This window comes from Macaca nemestrina, chromosome 20, assembly GCF_043159975.1.
Source record: "Macaca nemestrina isolate mMacNem1 chromosome 20, mMacNem.hap1, whole genome shotgun sequence".
Lineage (NCBI taxonomy): Eukaryota > Metazoa > Chordata > Mammalia > Primates > Cercopithecidae > Macaca > Macaca nemestrina.
The window spans coordinates 51,464,559-51,483,760 of NC_092144.1; the positions used below are offsets into that span (position 1 = coordinate 51,464,559).

General features: G+C 60.4%; 2 protein-coding genes across 10 annotated transcripts in view; one reads left to right on the top strand and one right to left on the bottom strand.

Moving 5' to 3' along the window:
- Positions 1–1,379, bottom strand: part of LOC105495263 (ETS2 repressor factor) — a 25,817-nt gene extending 24,438 nt beyond the window's left edge. The window contains exon 1 of the mRNA XM_011764559.3: positions 1,260–1,379. The gene's annotated coding sequence lies outside the window, so the exon portion shown is untranslated. The remainder of the gene's footprint in view (positions 1–1,259) is intronic.
- The window catches only part of LOC105495265 (capicua transcriptional repressor), a 27,993-nt gene continuing 9,849 nt past the window's right edge, over positions 1,059–19,202 (top strand). For 5 of the 9 annotated variants that reach the window (XM_011764561.3, XM_011764569.3, XM_011764568.3 and 2 more), the window contains exons 1-2: positions 1,861–1,995; positions 4,402–7,205. In XM_011764561.3, coding sequence (XP_011762863.2) covers positions 4,412–7,205 — 2,794 coding nt within the window. In that variant the 5' untranslated portion in view covers positions 1,861–1,995; positions 4,402–4,411. Of the gene's footprint in view, positions 1,209–1,860; positions 1,996–4,401; positions 7,206–17,923; positions 18,058–19,202 lie in introns of those variants that run through there. The other 4 variants (XM_011764571.3, XM_071088163.1, XM_071088164.1 and 1 more) reach the window with 2 other exon arrangements.

Sequence of the window (19,202 nt, forward strand, 5' to 3'; positions counted from 1 at the left end):
CAGAAGTTGCAGTGAGCCGAGATCGCGCCACTGCACTCCAGCCTGGGCGACAGAGCGAGACTCCGTCTTGGGGGAAAAAAAAAAATAATAATAATAATAATATAACAGTGTAGGGTATAAGATTCCTTCCGAGTGTGAACTCCTTGTGGACAGTGAATTTCCCTCAATCTCCAGACAAATAATTTGTGAACAGTGGGACTTTCTCATAGATGTGAATATCCTTCATACTCCATGAACCCCATTGGACGACTGATATTTCTTCTATGCTATGAACTAGCTCTACGCCCTAGCACATTCTTTCACACGTAGTTTGAGTGTTTCGTGGACAGTATGACTTGCCATAGACTGGATGGAGTTTCCTCACAAATGGTGTGACTTCCAGTGTGGAATTTAAACCTGTCACAGGCAAAAGAAACCCTCCCTGCGGCCAGCGTAACCCATATGGCTTCCCATTAGCCTCGGACCAGGGCAAATACAAGGTGGAAAGCATAAATGCATTGCAGACAGGTTCACACCTGGTTGTAAACTCGTATCTGGGCAGCAGGCATCTACTACAAACAGGGCATCTCCCTGTCCTCCTCCACTCCAGTGTGATACCCCCCTACCCCTAGGATCTTTAAAAATCTCCCTCCTCCAGGGGCGTACACCCACAAGGTGTAGCTCTCCACGTAATGCAGTGCGAAGCCCCAAGAAGCGCTGCATTTCCTCATCTCGGCCCCCTGTCCCAATGCCTAGTGGGCTGTTAAACTTCGCTGTCCTAAATGTCAAACTCTTGGAGGAGGTGACCTGTCCCCCGGGCCCCAGGCCGCGCGCGTTGCCTATACTGCAGCGCGCGACACCCCACAAGCGCGCGTTCTCTCCCCTCCCGGTGGCAACAGTGCTTTCCGCGGGGCCGCGCCAGACTTTTCGAGACCGTCGATTGGTCGTAGTCCCGGCCACCCAGCAGCCAATCAAGAAGGGGAAAGGTGACATCACTGGTTCGCCTCCCCTCCCCCAACCCAAACTTCCCTACTCTGTCTACCGGCAGCAACAACCACATGGGGGAGGGGTAAGAGAGTAGAGCCGGTGAGGTCATTGCACCGCCCCGGGAGCTGCTGATTGGCTGCGGGGCTCGCGGGTGGCGGTTGGCTGCTCCTTGCACCTCCCCCTCTTGCCGCTACCGCTGCCACTGAGAGGAGCCACCGGCGACGCCAGAGCCAGGAATACGGGTGAGTCGGGGCCCTGGGTCTAAGATACTCCTGGCGTCCAGTGAGACTCACGATGAACTGCCCTTTTCGACTTTTTCTCCTCGCCGGGATTCTTTGGTGCTCCAGGCACTCTGTCACATGGGAGTTGTAGTCTGCCTTGTACTGTCGGCTATGGGCCGAAGACGTCAGAAGACTACGATTCCCAGCAGGAATTGCGACTAGTCGGTCAACAAACGTTCGGGCCACGCCTTCTACGTCCACTCATTGGACAACCTGTCCCTTAGCCCCTCCTTCTTTCATTTCATTGGTTACTGTCCCTCACAGAGGTTGGGTTCCGGCCTAGGCTGCATGGCGACTGGGTACTGTATTTGTCATTTGGAACTAAGACGGCCTGCAATTGGATACAGCTGGTGTCCTTCACTTGTTGTAGGGTAGGGCCCTAGGCAGATCAGGCGGTCGTAGGCTCAGGTTGGTGTCGGTCCCGGAGGGAGGCCGGTCTTGGACTTTGGCCCCGCCCCTTAGCGCTGCCGGATGGGCCCGATTGGTCCCCGCGAACGTCGCTCGTAGTCGAGAGGCGGAGCCGACCAGGCTGCGGATATCTATTGGTCTAGGCTGGCGCCGGTCAGCGGGGTTGTGATCGCTGATTGGCTGGCTGCTCCAGCTGTTGCAGGTCCATTCACCATTTTGTGTGTTGGAGTAAAAAAAAAAGGGAGAATCGAGAGGGAGAGCCGGAGGGGGGGCGGGGAGGGACCGGACCGGACCGAGCCGGAGCCACGGCCCCCCGCCCCGAAACCCCGCCGAGCCCAAGGTGAGGGGCGGGGCCAGGGCTGACACGGGAAAGGGGGGTCCAGGGGGCTGGGGGCCTAGAGGGGACAGGTGGCAGGGACGGGGAGGGGGTACAGGGGGAAAGGGGTGGGCGGAATGGTGGGAAGGGAGGAGGGAGTGGAGGAAGTGGTGGGGGTTTGACAGAAAAGGGGTAACTGGGGGAGGGGGTGGTGGGCAAAGAAGGGTAACAGGAATGGAGGGGTGACAGGACTAGATCAGGGTGACAGGGAGAGGGAGGGGACAGAGTTGGAGAGTGTGACAAGGAGAGGTGATGGGGAGAGAAGGTGACAGGTCCGGAGATGGCTGACAGGAGAGTGACTGGGAGGAATAGGTGACAGAGATAAATGGGGGTGACAAGGAGGGGGTGACAGGAGGGGGCCTAGGGCATGCTAACAGAGAGGTAGAGATAGAGGTGGTGACAGAATGGGAGAGAGAGTGGCAGAGAAGCTGGTGCCAGGAGGGCTAATAGAAACAGAGGGTATGAGACCCCAAAGAGCCGGGGCCTGGGCTGGCCTGGGTTCCGGGAGTTACTACTCAAATCTAAGGAAGGTGAGGGCCCCCGGGGCTTGGGTGGGAGTTATTAAGAGGGGCTGGACAGGAAGAGAGTAGGCCCTAGGGGAAAGAAAGCAGCTCTGGGGTGAAGAGAGGCTAGGCCAGGCAGCAAGGTCTAGGGGGTACAGGCGGCATAGTTGTAGGCCCTGGGTGGGGTATGCAAAGGTTTGTGTTTGGAAAAAACTGGGGCCAGATCTCAGTCCCCAATATGGTAGTCTAGTGCGTCAGTGGGTAGTAAGTGGTGATGGCTACCCAACTTCTGGGCACTTGGGTGCCAGCCCTGGGGTGTCCTCCAGGCTCTGCCTGTGAGGACCCCAGGACTGGCCCAAGAAAGGGCAGGCCTGGGACTCCAGGCTCCACAGGAGGAGCAGGCCCCTAGTGAGAGAGCATGAGGTCAAGGGTCCCCCAGTAGCTGGAAGACTGAGTTGGGGTTGCCCCTCATTGTGTTTGGCTTATGGTCCTGGGTCCCCCAACCCTCCTAGAGGCCTCCGTTTTGGTCTCTCAGGTTCTCTTAGTCACTTCAGAGTAAAGTTTTTTCCCCTTGTCTTTTCTCAGGGCAGCTCGAAAGGGGGCGGGCAGTAATGACTGTTCAGGAAGTGGGTGAGGTTGGCCTGTTGGGCTTGTCCTGCTTTCTTTGACCTTATCCCACTTATCCCCACTTGGAGTTGGAGGGCATATTTGGGGACTTGTGGGGGGCTGGCCGACTCAACCACCCTGCCAGAGCCAGCCCAGCCAGGGCGGGGATGCATGCAGGCAAGAAGAAAGGGGCTGGGCTTGCGGGTATCACGCTGGGTGCTGTGGGGGGAGGAGCAGGCTCCCATCCAGTGGGACAGAGAAACCCTGGGGTGTAGCTCTGTGTCCCACTGTGTGATGACGTGTGCGTGCTTCTGTGCGTGTGTGTGCGTGTGTGTGTGTTTGTGCGCGTGCGTGTGCTCATGCACGGCCCCGTGGCAGTGCTGGGTATGAGCTCTTGCCCCAGACATGCCCCTGCCTGCTCCCTGCCAGGATCTGGGGAGATGGCTGTACCTGGCAGCCCTGGGGTGCAGAACAGAGTGGGCAGCCGTCCCTCGGGACTCTCAGCTGCCCACTTCTTCCCACAATGCCTGGCCATGCCAGGCCGCCCAGAGTGGCAGAGGGAGGGTGGGGGGTGGAGAGAGGCTCATATCACAGCCCAGTTACCTCCCTTTCTGTGACTTGGTGCTTGTGCATGTGTGTGTGTCTGAGTGCATGTACTGTCTGCATGGCGACAGTGAGAGTAAATGTGCCCTCTGGATCATGTGACAGGCAGCACACTGAAATGGTCAGGAGCATGGACTCTGGAGCCAGAGAGCCTGGGTTCAGACCCTAGCGCTACTGTTTCCCACCTGGATGATCTTGGACAAGTTGCCTCATCTTTCTGTGGCTCGGTTTCCTCAGTTGTGAAATGAGGCCGATAGTAGCACCTACTTTTAGGGCTGTTGTGAGGATGAAACGGGTTAATAAGGCAAGCTTAGCATGGAGTTCAGGACCCAGGGAGTGCTCCATAGGTGTGAACTGTTAGTGCTTCTGATGTCCCCTTGGGGCGTTCAGAGCATGTGCTCTGTGTCCTCTGCAGAGCCAGCAGGTGTCTGTGAATGTTCCCCAAGGAGCCAGAGTGTGTATACTCAGGGGACTCGGGTGCTTGCCTGTGCCTGGTGCTGACTGAGGTATCACATGAGTTGAGGGCAGCCAGCGAGGAGGCCTTGGGGATGGAATGGAGACAGTAGACTCAGCAAATGGGAAATCTTAGGGTACATTGGCTCTGGGGGCGGTTCCTGAGTTGCTCCACATAATCCCTGTCTGCTCTCCCACCCTGCAGGTGAAGAAAAATGAAGCCAATGAAGAAGGCATGCACTGGCCTTTCAGGTCCTGGCAGTGGCAGCAAGTCTCCCCCAGCCACCAGGGCCAAGGCTCTGAGGCGGCGAGGGGCTGGGGAGGGTGACAAGCCAGAGGAGGAGGACGACGAGGCACAGCAGCCGCAACCGCAGCCTGGGCCCGAAGAGGCTGAGGAAGGAGAGGAAGAGGAGGCTGAGCGGGGCCCTGGGGCTGAAGGTCCTCCACTGGAGCTGCACCCTGGCGACCCGGCTCCAGGCCCAGCTGAGGACCCCAAAGGGGATGGGGAGGCAGGCCGCTGGGAGCCCTCACTCAGCCGCAAGACGGCCACGTTCAAGTCTCGAGCGCCCAAGAAGAAGTATGTAGAGGAGCACGGAGCTGGCAGCAGTGGGGTGGCTGGGGCCCCTGAAGAGAGGGTGCGGACCCCTGAGGAGGCCAGTGGCCTGGGGGTGCCTCCACGGCCACCCACCTCCACTCGCTCCTCCTCCACTGACACAGCCAGTGAGCACTCGGCAGACCTGGAGGATGAGCCGGCTGAGCCTTGTGGTCCAGGCCCCTGGCCCCCCGGCAGCACCAGTGGCAGCTATGACCTGCGGCAGCTGCGGTCCCAGCGGGTGCTGGCCCGGCGTGGTGACGGCCTCTTTCTGCCGGCTGTGGTGCGCCAGGTGCGCCGAAGCCAGGACCTGGGTGTGCAGTTCCCTGGTGACCGAGCCCTGACTTTCTACGAGGGGGTGCCAGGTGCTGGTGTGGATGTAGTTTTGGATGCCACACCCCCACCAGGTGCCCTGGTGGTGGGCACAGCTGTCTGTACCTGTGTGGAGCCCGGCGTGGCTGCCTACCGGGAAGGTGTGGTGGTGGAGGTGGCCACCAAGCCAGCTGCCTACAAGGTCCGTCTCAGCCCTGGCCCCAGCTCCCAGCCAGGCCCACCAGGCAGCCTCCCGCAGCCCCCACAGCCACTGCACCGTGAGCCGGAGGAGGCCGTGTGGGTGGCCCGCTCCAGCCTACGCCTGCTGCGCCCACCCTGGGAACCTGAGGCCATGCTGAGGAAGCCCCCAACAGGCCCCGAGGAAGAGCACGTGGAGCCTGGGGCCACCTTGCCACCCTGCCCTGCTGCCCTGGACCCCAAACAGCCCGAGGACGCTGAGGTCTCTAAGATCAGCTTTGGTGGCAACCTGGGTACTCACTGTGAGGAGGGTGAGGAGAAGCACCCTCCAGCGCTGGGTACCCCCGCCCTGCTCCCACTGCCCCCACCCCAGCTCCTGTCACCGCCACCCAAGTCTCCAGCCTTTGTGGGCCCTGGCCGCCCTGGCGAGCAGCCCTCGCCCTGCCAGGAGGGGAGCCAGGGTGGCAGCCGCAGCAGCAGTGTGGCCTCCCTGGAAAAGGGGACCGCACCAGCAGCCCGGGCCCGCACGCCACTGACAGCGGCCCAGCAGAAGTACAAGAAGGGTGATGTGGTCTGTACACCCAGCGGAATACGAAAGAAGTTCAACGGCAAGCAGTGGCGCCGGCTGTGCTCGCGAGATGGCTGCATGAAGGAGTCACAGCGGCGAGGCTACTGCTCACGTCACCTGTCCATGCGAACCAAAGAGATGGAGGGCCTGGCAGACAGTGGACCTGGGGGGGCGGGCCGGCCTGCGGCCGTGGCAGCCCGTGAGGGCAGCACGGAGTTTGACTGGGGTGATGAGACGTCGAGGGACAGTGAGGCCAGCAGTGTGGCGGCTCGTGGAGACTCACGGCCACGCCTGGTGGCCCCTGCTGACTTGTCACGCTTTGAGTTCGACGAGTGTGAGGCGGCCGTGATGCTGGTGTCGCTGGGCAGCTCGCGCTCAGGCACGCCCTCCTTCTCACCCGTCTCCACGCAATCGCCCTTCTCGCCAGCCCCGTCACCCTCACCCTCGCCACTCTTCGGTTTCCGCCCTGCCAACTTCAGCCCCATCAATGCCTCGCCAGTCATCCAGCGCACTGCAGTCCGCAGTCGCCACCTGAGCGCCAGCACCCCTAAGGCAGGTGTGCTGACGCCGCCAGACCTGGGCCCCCACCCACCGCCACCTGCCCCCCGAGAGCGCCACTCCTCTGGAATCCTACCCACCTTCCAGACCAACCTGACCTTCACCGTGCCCATCAGCCCTGGGCGACGGAAGACAGAGCTGTTGCCGCACCCAGGGGCCTTGGGGGCCCCTGGCGCAGGGGGTGGAGGAGCCGCCCCAGACTTTCCCAAGAGTGACAGCTTAGACTCTGGTGTGGACTCGGTGTCCCACACATCTACACCCTCCACGCCAGCTGGCTTCCGGGCCGTGTCCCCTGCTGTGCCCTTCTCTCGCTCCCGCCAGCCCTCACCATTGCTGCTGTTGCCCCCGCCTGCCGGCCTGACCTCGGATCCGGGGCCCTCTGTGCGCAGGGTGCCTGCCGTGCAGCGGGACTCACCTGTCATTGTCCGCAACCCTGATGTGCCACTGCCCTCCAAATTCCCTGGGGAGGTGGGCACTGCTGGTGAGGTGCGGGCTGGGGGACCTGGGCGGGGCTGCCGTGAGACCCCGGTGCCCACTGGGGTGGCCAGTGGGAAGCCTGGCCTGCCCCCACCTCTGCCAGCCCCCGTGCCCATCACTGTACCTCCAGCTGCACCAACTGCCGTGGCCCAGCCGATGCCCACCTTTGGCCTGGCTTCTTCACCCTTTCAGCCTGTGGCCTTCCACCCCTCACCTGCTGCCCTGTTGCCCGTTTTGGTGCCCAGCAGCTACACCAGCCACCCTGCCCCCAAGAAGGAAGTCATCATGGGCCGGCCTGGAACAGGTAAGAAGTGGAAGTGGATGGGCTGTGCCAAGCTCACCTCTTAGAGGGCCTCTTGCAAGCTGAACTCTCGAGAGGTGAGCTCCTCACCTTGGGAGGGCTTCAAGGGGAGGCCGGCCTCCTCTCTGCACAGATGTTGCAGTGGGAATTCACATGTCAGGAAGGGAATGGACTTTTAAGGCTCAAGGCACCGTTTCCAGAGGCCTCCTGTCAGAGATTCTGGTCTCGAGAGGTCTATCAGTCAGCAAACCTTTATTGAGTGCGGACTGAGTCAGGTCTCCATGGATCTGATGGGATAACAGAGAATGATAATTGTGGCAACAGCTTCCATGTCTTGGGGGACCGGGTGAGGGCATTGCCATGGTAAGCACTGTATGTAGGTGAGCTTGCCAAATTTTCATATCCACCTCATAGAGCGCTTACCATGTACCCCCGTTCTAAACCCTTTTCAAATATTAGCTCATTTTATCTTCACAACCACCCTAACAGGAGAGTGCTATGATTATGCTTGTTTAGAGGAAACTAAGGTCAGGGTCATAACTTGCCCAGGGTTACATGGCTAGTAAATCCTGCAGCAGCCCTCAAACCCAGGCAGGCTGGCCCGTGACCATGTGGCCATAGTGCTGGATTACAGATGGGCAGACGGAGTCTCTAACAGGTCCTTCCCAGGAGGTGGCAGGACCAGGACTGGAGCCGTCATCTTTACCACTGTGTCCAATAAACATCACAGGCACAGTCAGGGAGCACACCCCCCCAGGGAGCCGGGGGGTGTGCTGGGCACTCCTCCAGGTGTGAATCTAGCCTGGCTGCCCTGAGGACAGGGCGTGTAATTCAGGAGTTGAAGGATGAGTGGGAACCAGCAACTGTGGGGCAGAAGAGCCTCCTGGGAGGAGGGTGACGGGACAGCGCCGAGGCCGGAAGGAGCACAGCCTGGGAGGGGAAGATGGAAGGCCACGGTGGCTGGAGAGCTGAGGCTAGGGGTGGAAGAGTGCCATTTTTGAGATGATGCTGGACAGCCAGGGACCAAGGCCAGGCTGGGCCTTGTAGGAGTAACACAGAGAGGGTGACAGACCTGTCAGAAGCTCCTTCCTAGCATTTCTTTCTTTCTTGTTTATTTATGTATGTATTTATTTATTTTTATAGAGATGGGGTCTCACTATGTTGCCTAGGCTGGTCTTGAATTCCTGGGCTCAAGCAATCTTCCAGTCTTGGCCTCCCAAAATGCTGGGATTCCAGGTGTGAGCCACTGCACCTGGCCTTATTTATTTTTATTTATTTATTAATCTACTGTTGATTCAGGGCCTGGCCCTGTGCTGTGCCTGGCCCTGTGCTGGATGGTGTTGAGGACACAGTCCTATTTACACAGGGTTCATGGCCTCTGGAAAAGATAGACCCCTCCCTAGACAGTAACAGTCTGGGGTGGTCAGAGATGGGGTGGAGGAAGCCCAGGAGGCCGTGGGAGCCCAGAGAAGATGCCTGTCCAGTCTGAGAAGTCAGGGAAGGCTTCTTGGAAGAAGGGCCAGGTGCCTATGAACTGAGACCGGAAGGGTGTGCAGATGTGAGCCCGGCTAGGTAGGCAGGAAGGACCTTCAGGCAGAGGAAAGAGTTTGTGCAAAGGCCTTAAGGCAAAAGCAGGTATTTGTAAGATGTTGAATCTGCAAAGTCAAAGGCTCTAGATGGCGAGTGAGTGTTGGGGATGTGTGGCTGGATTGGTGAGCAAGGGTCAGATCAGAGAGGACCCTTAAGTAAGATCATTATGAAATGTATCCTGAGGATACTAGGGAGCCATGGAAGGTTTTGAGCAGATTCAACCACTGCTGCACCATGGAGGGTGTGTTTGAGTCTCTGAGGCCAGAGGCAGGGAAACCAGGGAGGAAAGAGGCTGGGTGTGGATGTGGGTAGGAGCCACTGTGGCTTGGGCTAGGGCAGGAGCCCTTTCAGGAAGGAGCACTGGCCTGGCCCTGCCCTTATGGGGTTCCAGCCCAGGCCAGTCCCTAGGGACAGGGCACAGGGACATGGGCTATGCCTGCCCCTCATGCTCATATACAGAACTGAGGTTGTGAGCCGTGTGTTTCACCCTGATGCCAACATTTTTTACGTTTGTTGTTATAGGTGATAGGAACAAAATTTTACAGCAGGGGTTTCTGTCCTTTGGCAATGAAGAAACTAAATCAGAGGGTCTGTAACCACTCGCCTACCCTTCACCCCTCCATGTGCCCACAGCCCCCAACATGGCCCCTACAGTATTGTTTCATGTGGCCACTCCTGCTGTGGAGTGGGGAGGGATGGCGCTGGTGCAGGGGATGCTGAGGCTTACCAGAGTAGGCCCAGCAGGGCTCTTGTTACCATTTTCCAGATGAGGAAAAGTGAGGCCCTGACAAAAGGAGAGTCTTGATTGAGGCCAGCCAGCCAGTGAGGGGCAGGATGAGGGCCTTGAGCCATCTCCCAGCCTCCAGACTGTGGGAATCTCACTACCAAAAGTGGCAGTAATAATAACTCACCGAGCAGCACAGGTGATACACGTGCCTGGCACACTTCAGTGAGTCCTGCTGAGCCTTTACTCCCTGAATCCTCACAATGCCCCAGGCTGGTACCATGATTACTAGTTCCACTGGACAGAGGAGGAAACTGTAGCCTGAGAGGCTAAGTGACTTGCCCGGTGTCCCTCAGCTAGGAAAAGAGAGAGCCAGGATTTTTTTTTTTTTTTTTTTTTTTTTTTTTTGAGACGGAGTCTCGCTCTGTCGCCCAGGCTGGAGTGCAGTGGCCGGATCTCAGCTCACTGCAAGCTCCGCCTCCCGGGTTCACGCATACTCCTGCCTCAGCCTCCCGAGTAGCTGGGACTACAGGCGCCCGCCACCTCGCCCGGCTAGTTTTTTGTATTTTTTTAGTAGAGACGGGGTTTCACCGTGTTAGCCAGGATGGTCTCGATCTCCTGACCTTGTGATCCACCCGTCTCGGCCTCCCAAAGTGCTGGGATTACAGGCTTGAGCCACCGCGCCCGGCCTTTTTTTTTTTTTTTTTGAGACAGAGTCTCCCTCTGTCCCCGAGGCTGGAGTCCAGTGGCGCGATCTCGGCTCACTGCAAGCTCCGCCTCCCAGGTTCACGCCATTCTCCTGCCTCAGCCTCCCAAGTAGCTGGGACTGCAGGCACCTGCCACCACATCTGGCTAATTTTTTTTTGCATTTTTAGTAGAGACGGGGTTTCACCGTGTTAGCCAGGATGGTCTCGATCTGACCTGGTGATCTGCCTGCCTCAGCCTCCCAAAGTGCTGGGATTACAGGCGTAAGCCAGACAGCCAGGATTTTGAGACAGAGTCTGGCTCTGTCGCCCAGGCTGCAGTGCAATAGCGCAATCTTGGCTCACTGCAACTTCCTCCTCCTGGATTCAAGCGATTCTCCCGCCTCAGCCTCCCGAGTAGCTGGGATTACAGGAGTGCGCCACCACGCCCGGCTAATTTTTGTATTTTTAGTAGAGCTGAGGTTTCACCATGTTGGCCAGGACCAACCATGTTGGTCAGGAGTCTTGAACTCCTGACCTCAGGTGATCCTTCTACCTTGGCCTCCCAAAGTGCTGGGATTACAGGCGTGAGTCACCGCACCCAGCTGCCAAGAGCCAGGATTTGAAATCAGACTGTCTGGCTCCAGATCCCAGGCTCTCAAGCACTTTCAATAATAACAATGATAACAATAATACCTACTCTACTGTGCGAAGACTGTGTGCCTAACCCCGGGCTTGGGGCCATTTCATCAGCTCTGCCTGATGCTGTGAAGCAGATTGCCAGGCCTGTTGTCCAGGGGTAGATTGAGGATCAGAGAAGGGAGGCCCCTTGCTGGGGGCTACCTGGTCGTCATAACTTGTTCAGTGCCTGTCCTGGCAGTTCTGAGGAGCACTTCCCTAACAACACCCATGCTGAGGTATCCAGGCCGCCTTCAGGTTCCTGAACAGCCGGCCCTTTCATTCTTCTCCCAGAGGCCTCCCTAAGCCCTTGGGAGGTAGGCAGCTTGCAGCCTTCTCCCCACGGGGCCCAGATAGGGCAGACCATGTTCAGTGGTATAGTAAGGTTGCAGGCTTCGTCCCTTCTGCTGGCCCGTGCCAGGGCCTGACCCTCCATCAGAGGGCAGCAGGTGTGAGGGGGCGGCCCAGGGCAGCCTGCCTGCTCCTGCCCCCAGCCAGGCATTTGCTTCCGCTGGGGGACTTGCTGGGGCAGGCGGCTGGCATTCTCCACATTCTGCGCATGGCATGGCCAGCCAGCTGCCGTTGCCACCTCCCTCTGACTCTTCCCGCCTGCTCCCCAGGAGAGGATCCCGCCCCAGGGCCTGCAGCCCCAGTCCAGGAGGCCAGATGTCTCAGCCCCATTCCTGGTATGGCCTCCCTCCCGGCTCCCAGCTTCCTGCCTGGCTTCCCATTATTGACGGGCATTGCTTCTTGTCCTGGGCCTCTGTCTGGCAGTCTGGCTCTGTCTGTCTGTCTTATCCTTGGCTTGCTCTATCTCTGGTCTCTATTTCTAGGTCGATACGTGTGTCTCTTTCGGGACCTCTATCTGTCTGACTCTTCTTTGAGTCTGGGGGCTCCCTATGTCTTCCTGGGTTTGTCTGTCTCTAGACTTCAGTCCTTGTCTGAGCTTTCAGCCCACCCTCCTTCTGTTTTGGCTGCCAGTCTTGGCATCCTGTGTCTCTGGGCCAGCCTTGGCTTCTCTTTGGCCCTCCCACTCCCACTCTTTGGATGGACTTGCTGCCCCCATGCCAGCCTCCCAGCCCCACCCTGTGCATATCAGGTATTCTATTCTTTTAAGACAGTGGGCAGTTGCCAAGCACCAGGTCTCCTACTTCCTTCTTGGGGAGTGTTGGGAGGTTGTCCAGGCCGGGGAGTCCCCTCATGCTCTTTGACAAATTAACTGCCTACTACTGTCCCTGAAATCTGTTGAGAAGTGTTGAGATCCATCCTGCAGACCCATCCACCATCCAAACACCTGTTCCCAAGACAGGCAGGAAGGCAGGGGCTATATGGACCAAGCTAGGAGATCCGGCTGTGGGGGGCGGCAGGAAAGAAGCTTCTGTGCCCACCCACGTGCTAGAGGGCATGACCCAGGTCACCCTACCTCCCCCGCTACCCCTTGCCTTTCATTTGATGCCAGCTTCATTGAAACGAGTCTCAGATATAGTGCACCCCAATGGGTAGGGCCTCAGAGACCAGGCAGTACCCACCAACTATGCTTGGGCAGGTGGGGAAAAAGAGGGGCCAGAGGGGTTAAGCCTGGGTCTCCTGACTCCCCAGATCCAGGTACTGCCCACCATAATTTCCATTTTGTCTCAAACAGTGAACCCTATCTCCACCAGCAGGAGCCGGCTCCCTCCTCATCCCTCTGCCAGGCCCAGGGCTGAGCAGTCCTGGGGCAAGTGGGTGAGGAAGGCAGATGTGGATGCAGGCACAGGCAAGGATGAGCCTAGGGAGGTACTGAGTCTGGGGAAGCCAGGGGGCAGGGACAACTCTGGTTCATGGGGGCTGATAAGGGAGGATCAGGTAGGTTTCTCATTGGAGGTGACATTTGAGCTGAAGTATGAGGAATGAGTAGATTTCAGAGTAATCAAAGAAAGGAAAAGGCAATTCCACCTGAAGCAGCTGCATGAGCAAAGACCAGGAGGAGTGAAAGTGCATGAACTCCGAGTGGCTAGTTGAGGCTGGAGCTGACACCAGAGTCCAGGCTTAGCAGAAGGGTGCTGTGGACGACAGGCCCAGCCTGAATGCCAGGCTGAGAAGCTGGGACTCGGGCCAGTAAAGAGCCAAGAAGGCATTTAGAGCAGGGGAGGGAAAAGGTCAGATCTAGGTGTCAGAGACCCCTGGAGATCGCCCTGGAAAGGCAGGAGTTGGGAAGAAGATGGCTTGGAGAAGAGGAGGAGAGGAGGAAGAGCTTGTGAAGTTGCAGGAATGAGTCTTGGTGACTTTGTAGAAGAGACCCCAGCTCCACCAGCTTAGCAGCCCCCAGCACCTGGAACTGCGAGGCGTCAGGCTGCCTCCTGGCGGCAGGCCGCGGCGGGACAGCAGGCGCGCGCATGCGCGGCAGGGGGGGGGGTAGGGGTTGGTACGTCCCGGAGCCCCCGGCGCCCGGGTATTAATGGCTCCATTAGTGGCCGGGAGGGAGGCGCATTAGCGGCGGCGACGGCGTCTGGCTCCCATTACCACCGGCGGCAGCGGCTGCACCGCAGGCGGCTGGACCCTAGCCCGCCGCGCCGCCTCCTCCACCCCCACCCTATCCCCTGTTCCCGCTCCCCACGAGGCACCGGGCAGGGAACTCCCGTCCCCTTTTTTCGGCGGAAAAGCTGATTGTGAAGCCAGATAGATTTGGGTTCAAATCCCGGCTGTGCCACCTCCCGGCTGCAAGATGCTGTCCCCCCACTGAGCCTGTTTCTTGTGAAGTAGTCGGGGAAACCAGGTGCTCTGGGGGTTGCGTAGACGCGGACTGGCACCCAGCGAGGGCCGCGCCCAGCCCCCGCTGGCACCCAGGGGTGCTGGTTCCCGCGCGCCCCTGGGTGCAGGCCTCCTGTGTCGGTCCTCCGTCCTTCCCATTGGTTACCGTCTCGCCCGCCGACCGCTGATTGGCCGAGGCCTGCTTCCCCGCCCCTGAGCGATTAACCCCTGCGCGGCCGCGTCCTTGGGCTGGGTGGGGGACCCTCCCTCCCACCGCAGACAGCTCGGGTGCCAGCTGGCCGGCGCCCCGCCGCGGCCCGCGTGGGTGTCAGGCCGGCCGGGCACCCGCCCGCCCTCCCTGCACAAAGCGGCTTTGTGGGGCCTGCCTGGGGTTGGCTAGGGGCCAGGCGGCGAGTGGAAAATCTCGTGAGCGCGGGGAGGGAAGGGGAACGCAGGGCGGCGCCCCCTCCTCTGCTCGGGCCTTGGCGCCTCCCTCAGCCCGCGTAGACCAACCCTCCCAGCCCCAGCGCCTGTACACCCCTTCCCAGCCCCCGCACCTTCCCTTCCCCAAACCCACGTCTCTCAACCCCCGACCCCCGCATCCCACCCATCTCTCAATCCTTGGGGACCATCCCCCACACACTCTCCCCTGTCTCTCTTTTCCTCCTGGTCCCCCTGCCTACCCCAGCCCCACTCACACTGACTCACCCCAGCGCTATTTTTAGCCCCCCATCCCTGCCGAGCCGCGCCAGCCCAATCCTGGGCTCGTTCCCCAGGCAACCCTGGCCGTCGCCGACGCCGCCCGGGGTGGGTGGGTGGGTGTGTATGTGGAAAGCGGGTGAGGGGAGCTGGGGACACCAGGGTGGTGAGCTGAGGCGGGGACCTGGGCCTGGAGAGCAGGGTGGGGAGCCGCAGGCGGCCGGCAGGGGTGCGGTGCCTAGCGGGCTCAATAAATGGGCCCCGTGAGTTTAGAGTGCGCCTCTGCCTGTCCCTCAGTCTGTCAGCATCCCTGGCTGCTCGCCCCAGGCCTCTGGGCAGGCCTCAGCCTGTACGGCCCGCCTGGGTGACTGTTGATGTCTTCGTCTGGGTTCCCTGTCCCCAGGCCTGGGTGTGGTGGCACAGTGGGGGCTGTTTAGGGGCAGTCCTTCTGTGGAGTTGGTTAGGGGTTGGTGCAGAGGGTGGCTGCCATCACAGTCCTGCTCAGTACCTTTTTCCAACTAGGGAGGCCCCTGTTAGGGTTGGGGATGGCAAGAGAGAGGGAGCTGTCTAGGGACAGGACCTGCTCCCTCCCCTCTGCTCCTAATCCACCCCCACCCAGGGTTCCTCCACCCTGAACAATAGAAGCTAAGTATAGGGCTGGCCCAGCGCCCAGGGCAGGGGGGCCCTTCCCGCCCGGATTCCCGCCCCTCCCTACCAGGCTAGGCCCCCACTTGGTTGTACCCTGCCCCGAAAGGGGCCTCTTCCCATCTCTCCTCCGTGGGCACTGTGTCTTCTACCAGATGTGCAACCCTCCCAGATGTGTGGGGCCCTCTTTCCCTCCTGTGCCATGCCTGGCTCTTTTTCTGAACCAACAGAAGTGGGGGATCTGGGGGGCAGAGCTCCTCTGAGCTCTGTCCTTGGGCTTTATTGCAGTAGGGAAGGGGTTAACTTGCCAGTAGGTGACTCACTCACCGGTGGGGAGAGGAGGGGGCAGTGGTGGGGGCAGTGGTGGGGAGATAGCGGGCCACATTGATTTCAGCCTCAATTCCTGCCTCACATTGCAGTCCCTGGGGCAGTGAGGTAATGGAGGGTCTGAGTCTGGGACTGCATAGGAAGGAGGGGGCAGTCACCTAATAGTCCCTCTGGTTGCCCCTCCAGGCTCACAGCCAAGTGTCTGGCCCTGCAGTCTCTGGAGGTCAGAGAGCTACAGACCTTCCCTTCCCTTTTGGGCTCAGGTTACCCAGTTTTTGCCCCCTCTCCATTCCTTCAGCTCTGTCAGTGGATGAGGCAGGTTGAGGAAAGAGCTCCTCTGCTCCTGTCGACCATCCAACCTGTGTAAGAGCCCAGTCTTGGTCCGTCTTAGCCTGTGCAACCTTTACCTGCCCAATTGTGCGACCCCAGTCCTGTGCCTTTACTGGGTATGGCCCCAGGGCCCCTCTTGCGTGATCCAGGGCCTTTGTGTCTCTGCCAGATGGGCTCTACATCCTTGCCTGTGTCTTCATGTGAGCCCTCTCAACTTTCTGTGGTCCACGTGGCTCTGTATCATTGTCTAACTATATTCCCCAGCCTCTGTTTGGAGTTCCCTCCCTGGGTCCACCCTGAGGTTAAGCCTTGAGTAATGGAAACAGCACCTGAGTTGGAGCTCTGGGCTGGTACATCTTGACTGCATGATCTTGCCACAGTTTATTCAATCTCTGAGGCTCGTTTTCTCACCTGAACAATGGGTGTAATAAAGCATACCTCCCTAGGTGGCTGTGAGGATTCAATGAACCAGATAATACACCCAAGCTCCCAGCACACAGCAGCCCCAGTAAGTGTTAGTTTCCTTTCTTCCTGGCCCTTTTTTTCTGGGAGGAGTCGGGGTTAGTGGGTGGCTGGCAGAGTAGTGTGGTGGGGTCACCATGGTGTGCTCTGTGGTCCCCTGCATTATGCTGCTAGATAGAGGGTCCAGAGTGGCAGATGAATGTCAGGGTGAGTGGCTGAATGATGACGATGGCCACTGGGCTCTGTATACCTGACGGGCCTGGGTATTGAAGCAGGTAGCGCCCATTAGAGTAGGATTATATAGAGGGTGGGGTCGGTATGATGGTGTCTGCGAGAGCTGAGTGTGCACTGGGAATAGGAGGTGCTTTGTGAGTGCTAGGAAGGCTGTGTGTGTGATGGAGGAGTATGTGGTTGTGTGGGAGGGGTGTGGAGTGTGTAGTGGACAAGCAGGGCTATGCTGAGTTCCTCCTGTTTGACATGTTGTCTGTTTGCATGATTCATGTGGGCTGGTGGGGGTGTGATGAGGATGCGGGTTGGCAAGGCATGTGTGACAGGGCATGGATGAGATGGGTGATGAGAACAGGATGGGTGAATGCACGATGGTGGGTGGGGAGCTATGGACTGTGAGCGTGTGCGGTTGTACATCTGTGTGAGCAGGTGTGTGAGGTGTGACTTCGTGTGTCACAGTGTGGGTGTAAGACAGAGGGTATATGTGCCCGTGGGGTGTGTAGGAGATAATGGGTGTGGCACGAAAGTGTGTGTGTGTATGTCTGTGAGGAGAGTGAGTGTGAGTAGGTGAGGGCTCAGGGATGCCTCGTCCAGCCCTACCCGCAGTTTGTCTGCCCAGCGGGGCCAGGCGCGCCCAAGCGGGTGTGCGGGAGGCGGGCCGAGCCACGCGTGAGCGTGTTCCTCGCGCCGACTGGACACACAGCACCACGCACAACCCCGGGACCTCCGCAGCGCGGCGCCCCGAACCGCCCCCCTGGCTCGGTGCCTTTACTGCAGTGCGCCCTCCCTGCCACCCTCCTACCGCGGCCCCGCCCCCGGCCGGCTCGGGGCCAACCGGAGCCCGCCCCGCCCTGCCCTTATTTGCATATGACTGACGTTCCCCCGGGGCGGCCAATGGGGGCGGGCGCGGCGGGGCCTGACCCGCGCGCGGCGGCGGCAGCCAATGGGCTCACGCGCGGGGGGCCGGGCTTGCGCGGAAGGCCGCGGGGGAAGCGGGGAAGGGGCGGGGGGAGGCGCGGCGGGGGGAGGGGAGCGCGTAGTAGTGGCGGGGCGGGGAGGCGGCGGTGGTTCGGCGCGGGGCTCGCTCGGAGCGCACGGACGGACGCACGCACGCTGGTCCGTCTGCCCGCCCGGGGCCGGAGGTCGACCCGGCGCTGAGCCTCGGGCCCCGGGCCCGGAAAGGCGGGGCGGCGGCGCCGGCAGCCGGGGCGCGCGGGGCCAGAGCCGTTACCCGCCGGAGCTGCGAGGGAGGGAGTGCGCGAGCGAGCCAGCGAGCGGGGAAGGGAGGGGGCCGCCCCCGCGCACGCGCGCCGCGCCCCGCCCCGCCTGCCCCGCCTGCCCCGCCCGCCGGACTCCGCGAGGGAGGAGGGAGAGGGAGGGGGCGGCGCCGATGGCCCCCGTGCCGCGCGCCCCGTGACGGCCCCCGCGCGCGCCGGGGGGCGGGGCGGGGCCGGTGCGCGCTGACCTCCCCCGCCCCCCGGGCGGCGGGAGGCAAGCGGCGCTGTGCGCAGGCGCGCCCGGCGGAGACCCCCGCGTGGGGCGGCCGGAGGGGGGCGGCGGGGGGGGGATGCGGCGACGGCCTCCCGCTCCCCCCGGGCCCAAGCGGCGACGGCCGAGGAGCGGGCTGCGGGCGGAGCGGCGTCGGCCGCTGAGGAGGTGCGAGCCCCTGCCGGGCCCCCCCTGCGCCGGACCATGTATTCGGCCCACAGGCCCCTGATGCCCGCGTCCAGCGCGGCCTCCCGTGGCCTCGGCATGTTCGGTCAGTAGCGCCTGGGCCCTGGGACTGCAGGGGTCAAGGTGTCGGGGTGCTAAGTGCGGAGTAACGGTGATGAGGGTATAGTAGGAGAGAACAGTAAAGGCAGAGTAAAGGGATGATGGGGAAAGTTACGGAGCTCGGCCGGGCCGAGTGGTTAGTGACGGCAGGTGGGAGTGTAGCGGAGTGGCGCGTACCTGGGGACAGCTGTGATGTTAAAGTGATGGGATGGCACAGGGCTGCTGTAATAGAAAGGTGAGGGGTGCCGAGTAACCGGCTGTGGAGCATGGGGTAGAATAGGAACAGCATGAGACCTGCTGGTCCTAGGGGAGGAGGCTTGGATTGGGTAGTGGGGCTGAGGACAGGGCTCAGGAAGCGAGTGAGGCACTGTTTGCTGAGATCAGAGTGAGGGGCTGCAGTGTGTGTGGTGTAGTTTGCAGAGAGCGCGACACCTAAGAACCTGGCGGGTTGTGCACTGGGGAGGGGTTCAGGAGGGAGCAGAACCAAAGGACTGCTCTCCATTGTCTGCTGGGTCCCTTTTCCCCGCCCCCCCCCCAGAAAAGAGGAGACCCTGATGGGAAAGATCTTTGCAAAGAGAGACACAGGTCTAAGTCTCTGGAGGCTTTTATATGGGGTTGGAGGGCCCAGCGGATTTTCAGGGGTAAGGGACAGGGTCATTGTAGTCTTGAGTGCTCTTCAGTGCTGTCTTCGTGATCCCAGTCCCTTGTTTCCTGAGGTCTACTTTTTCCTTTGTCAGCCCCTCACAGAATCAGGTCTCCAGGCCAGTGCCTCGCACAGAGCTTCCCCCCCTCCCATGCCCATCTCTCCAGGCTCCTGAAGGCATGGGGAGGTCACCTCAGGTCAGGTTGATCTGGATCAAGGGAAGGCCTGGAATGATGGAGAGCAGGGCTAGGGCGGTTCCCTCCTCCCTTCTTCGTCTTCCCCGAGCAGGGGCCTCTCTCCTCTGCTGGTTCCACTTCCCCAGGGAGCCAGGCTCTGTGAGGGGAAGCCCACTTGTATCCTAGGCCCGCCCCAAAAGTCCAGCCAGGGGTAGGTCCCAGCCTAGAGCTTGCTCTTCCACCACCCACCTCTTGGGGCTGAAGGTTGGACCCCTGGGACCAGCCTCTTGGTGAGGAAGCATCTTCCTGTGC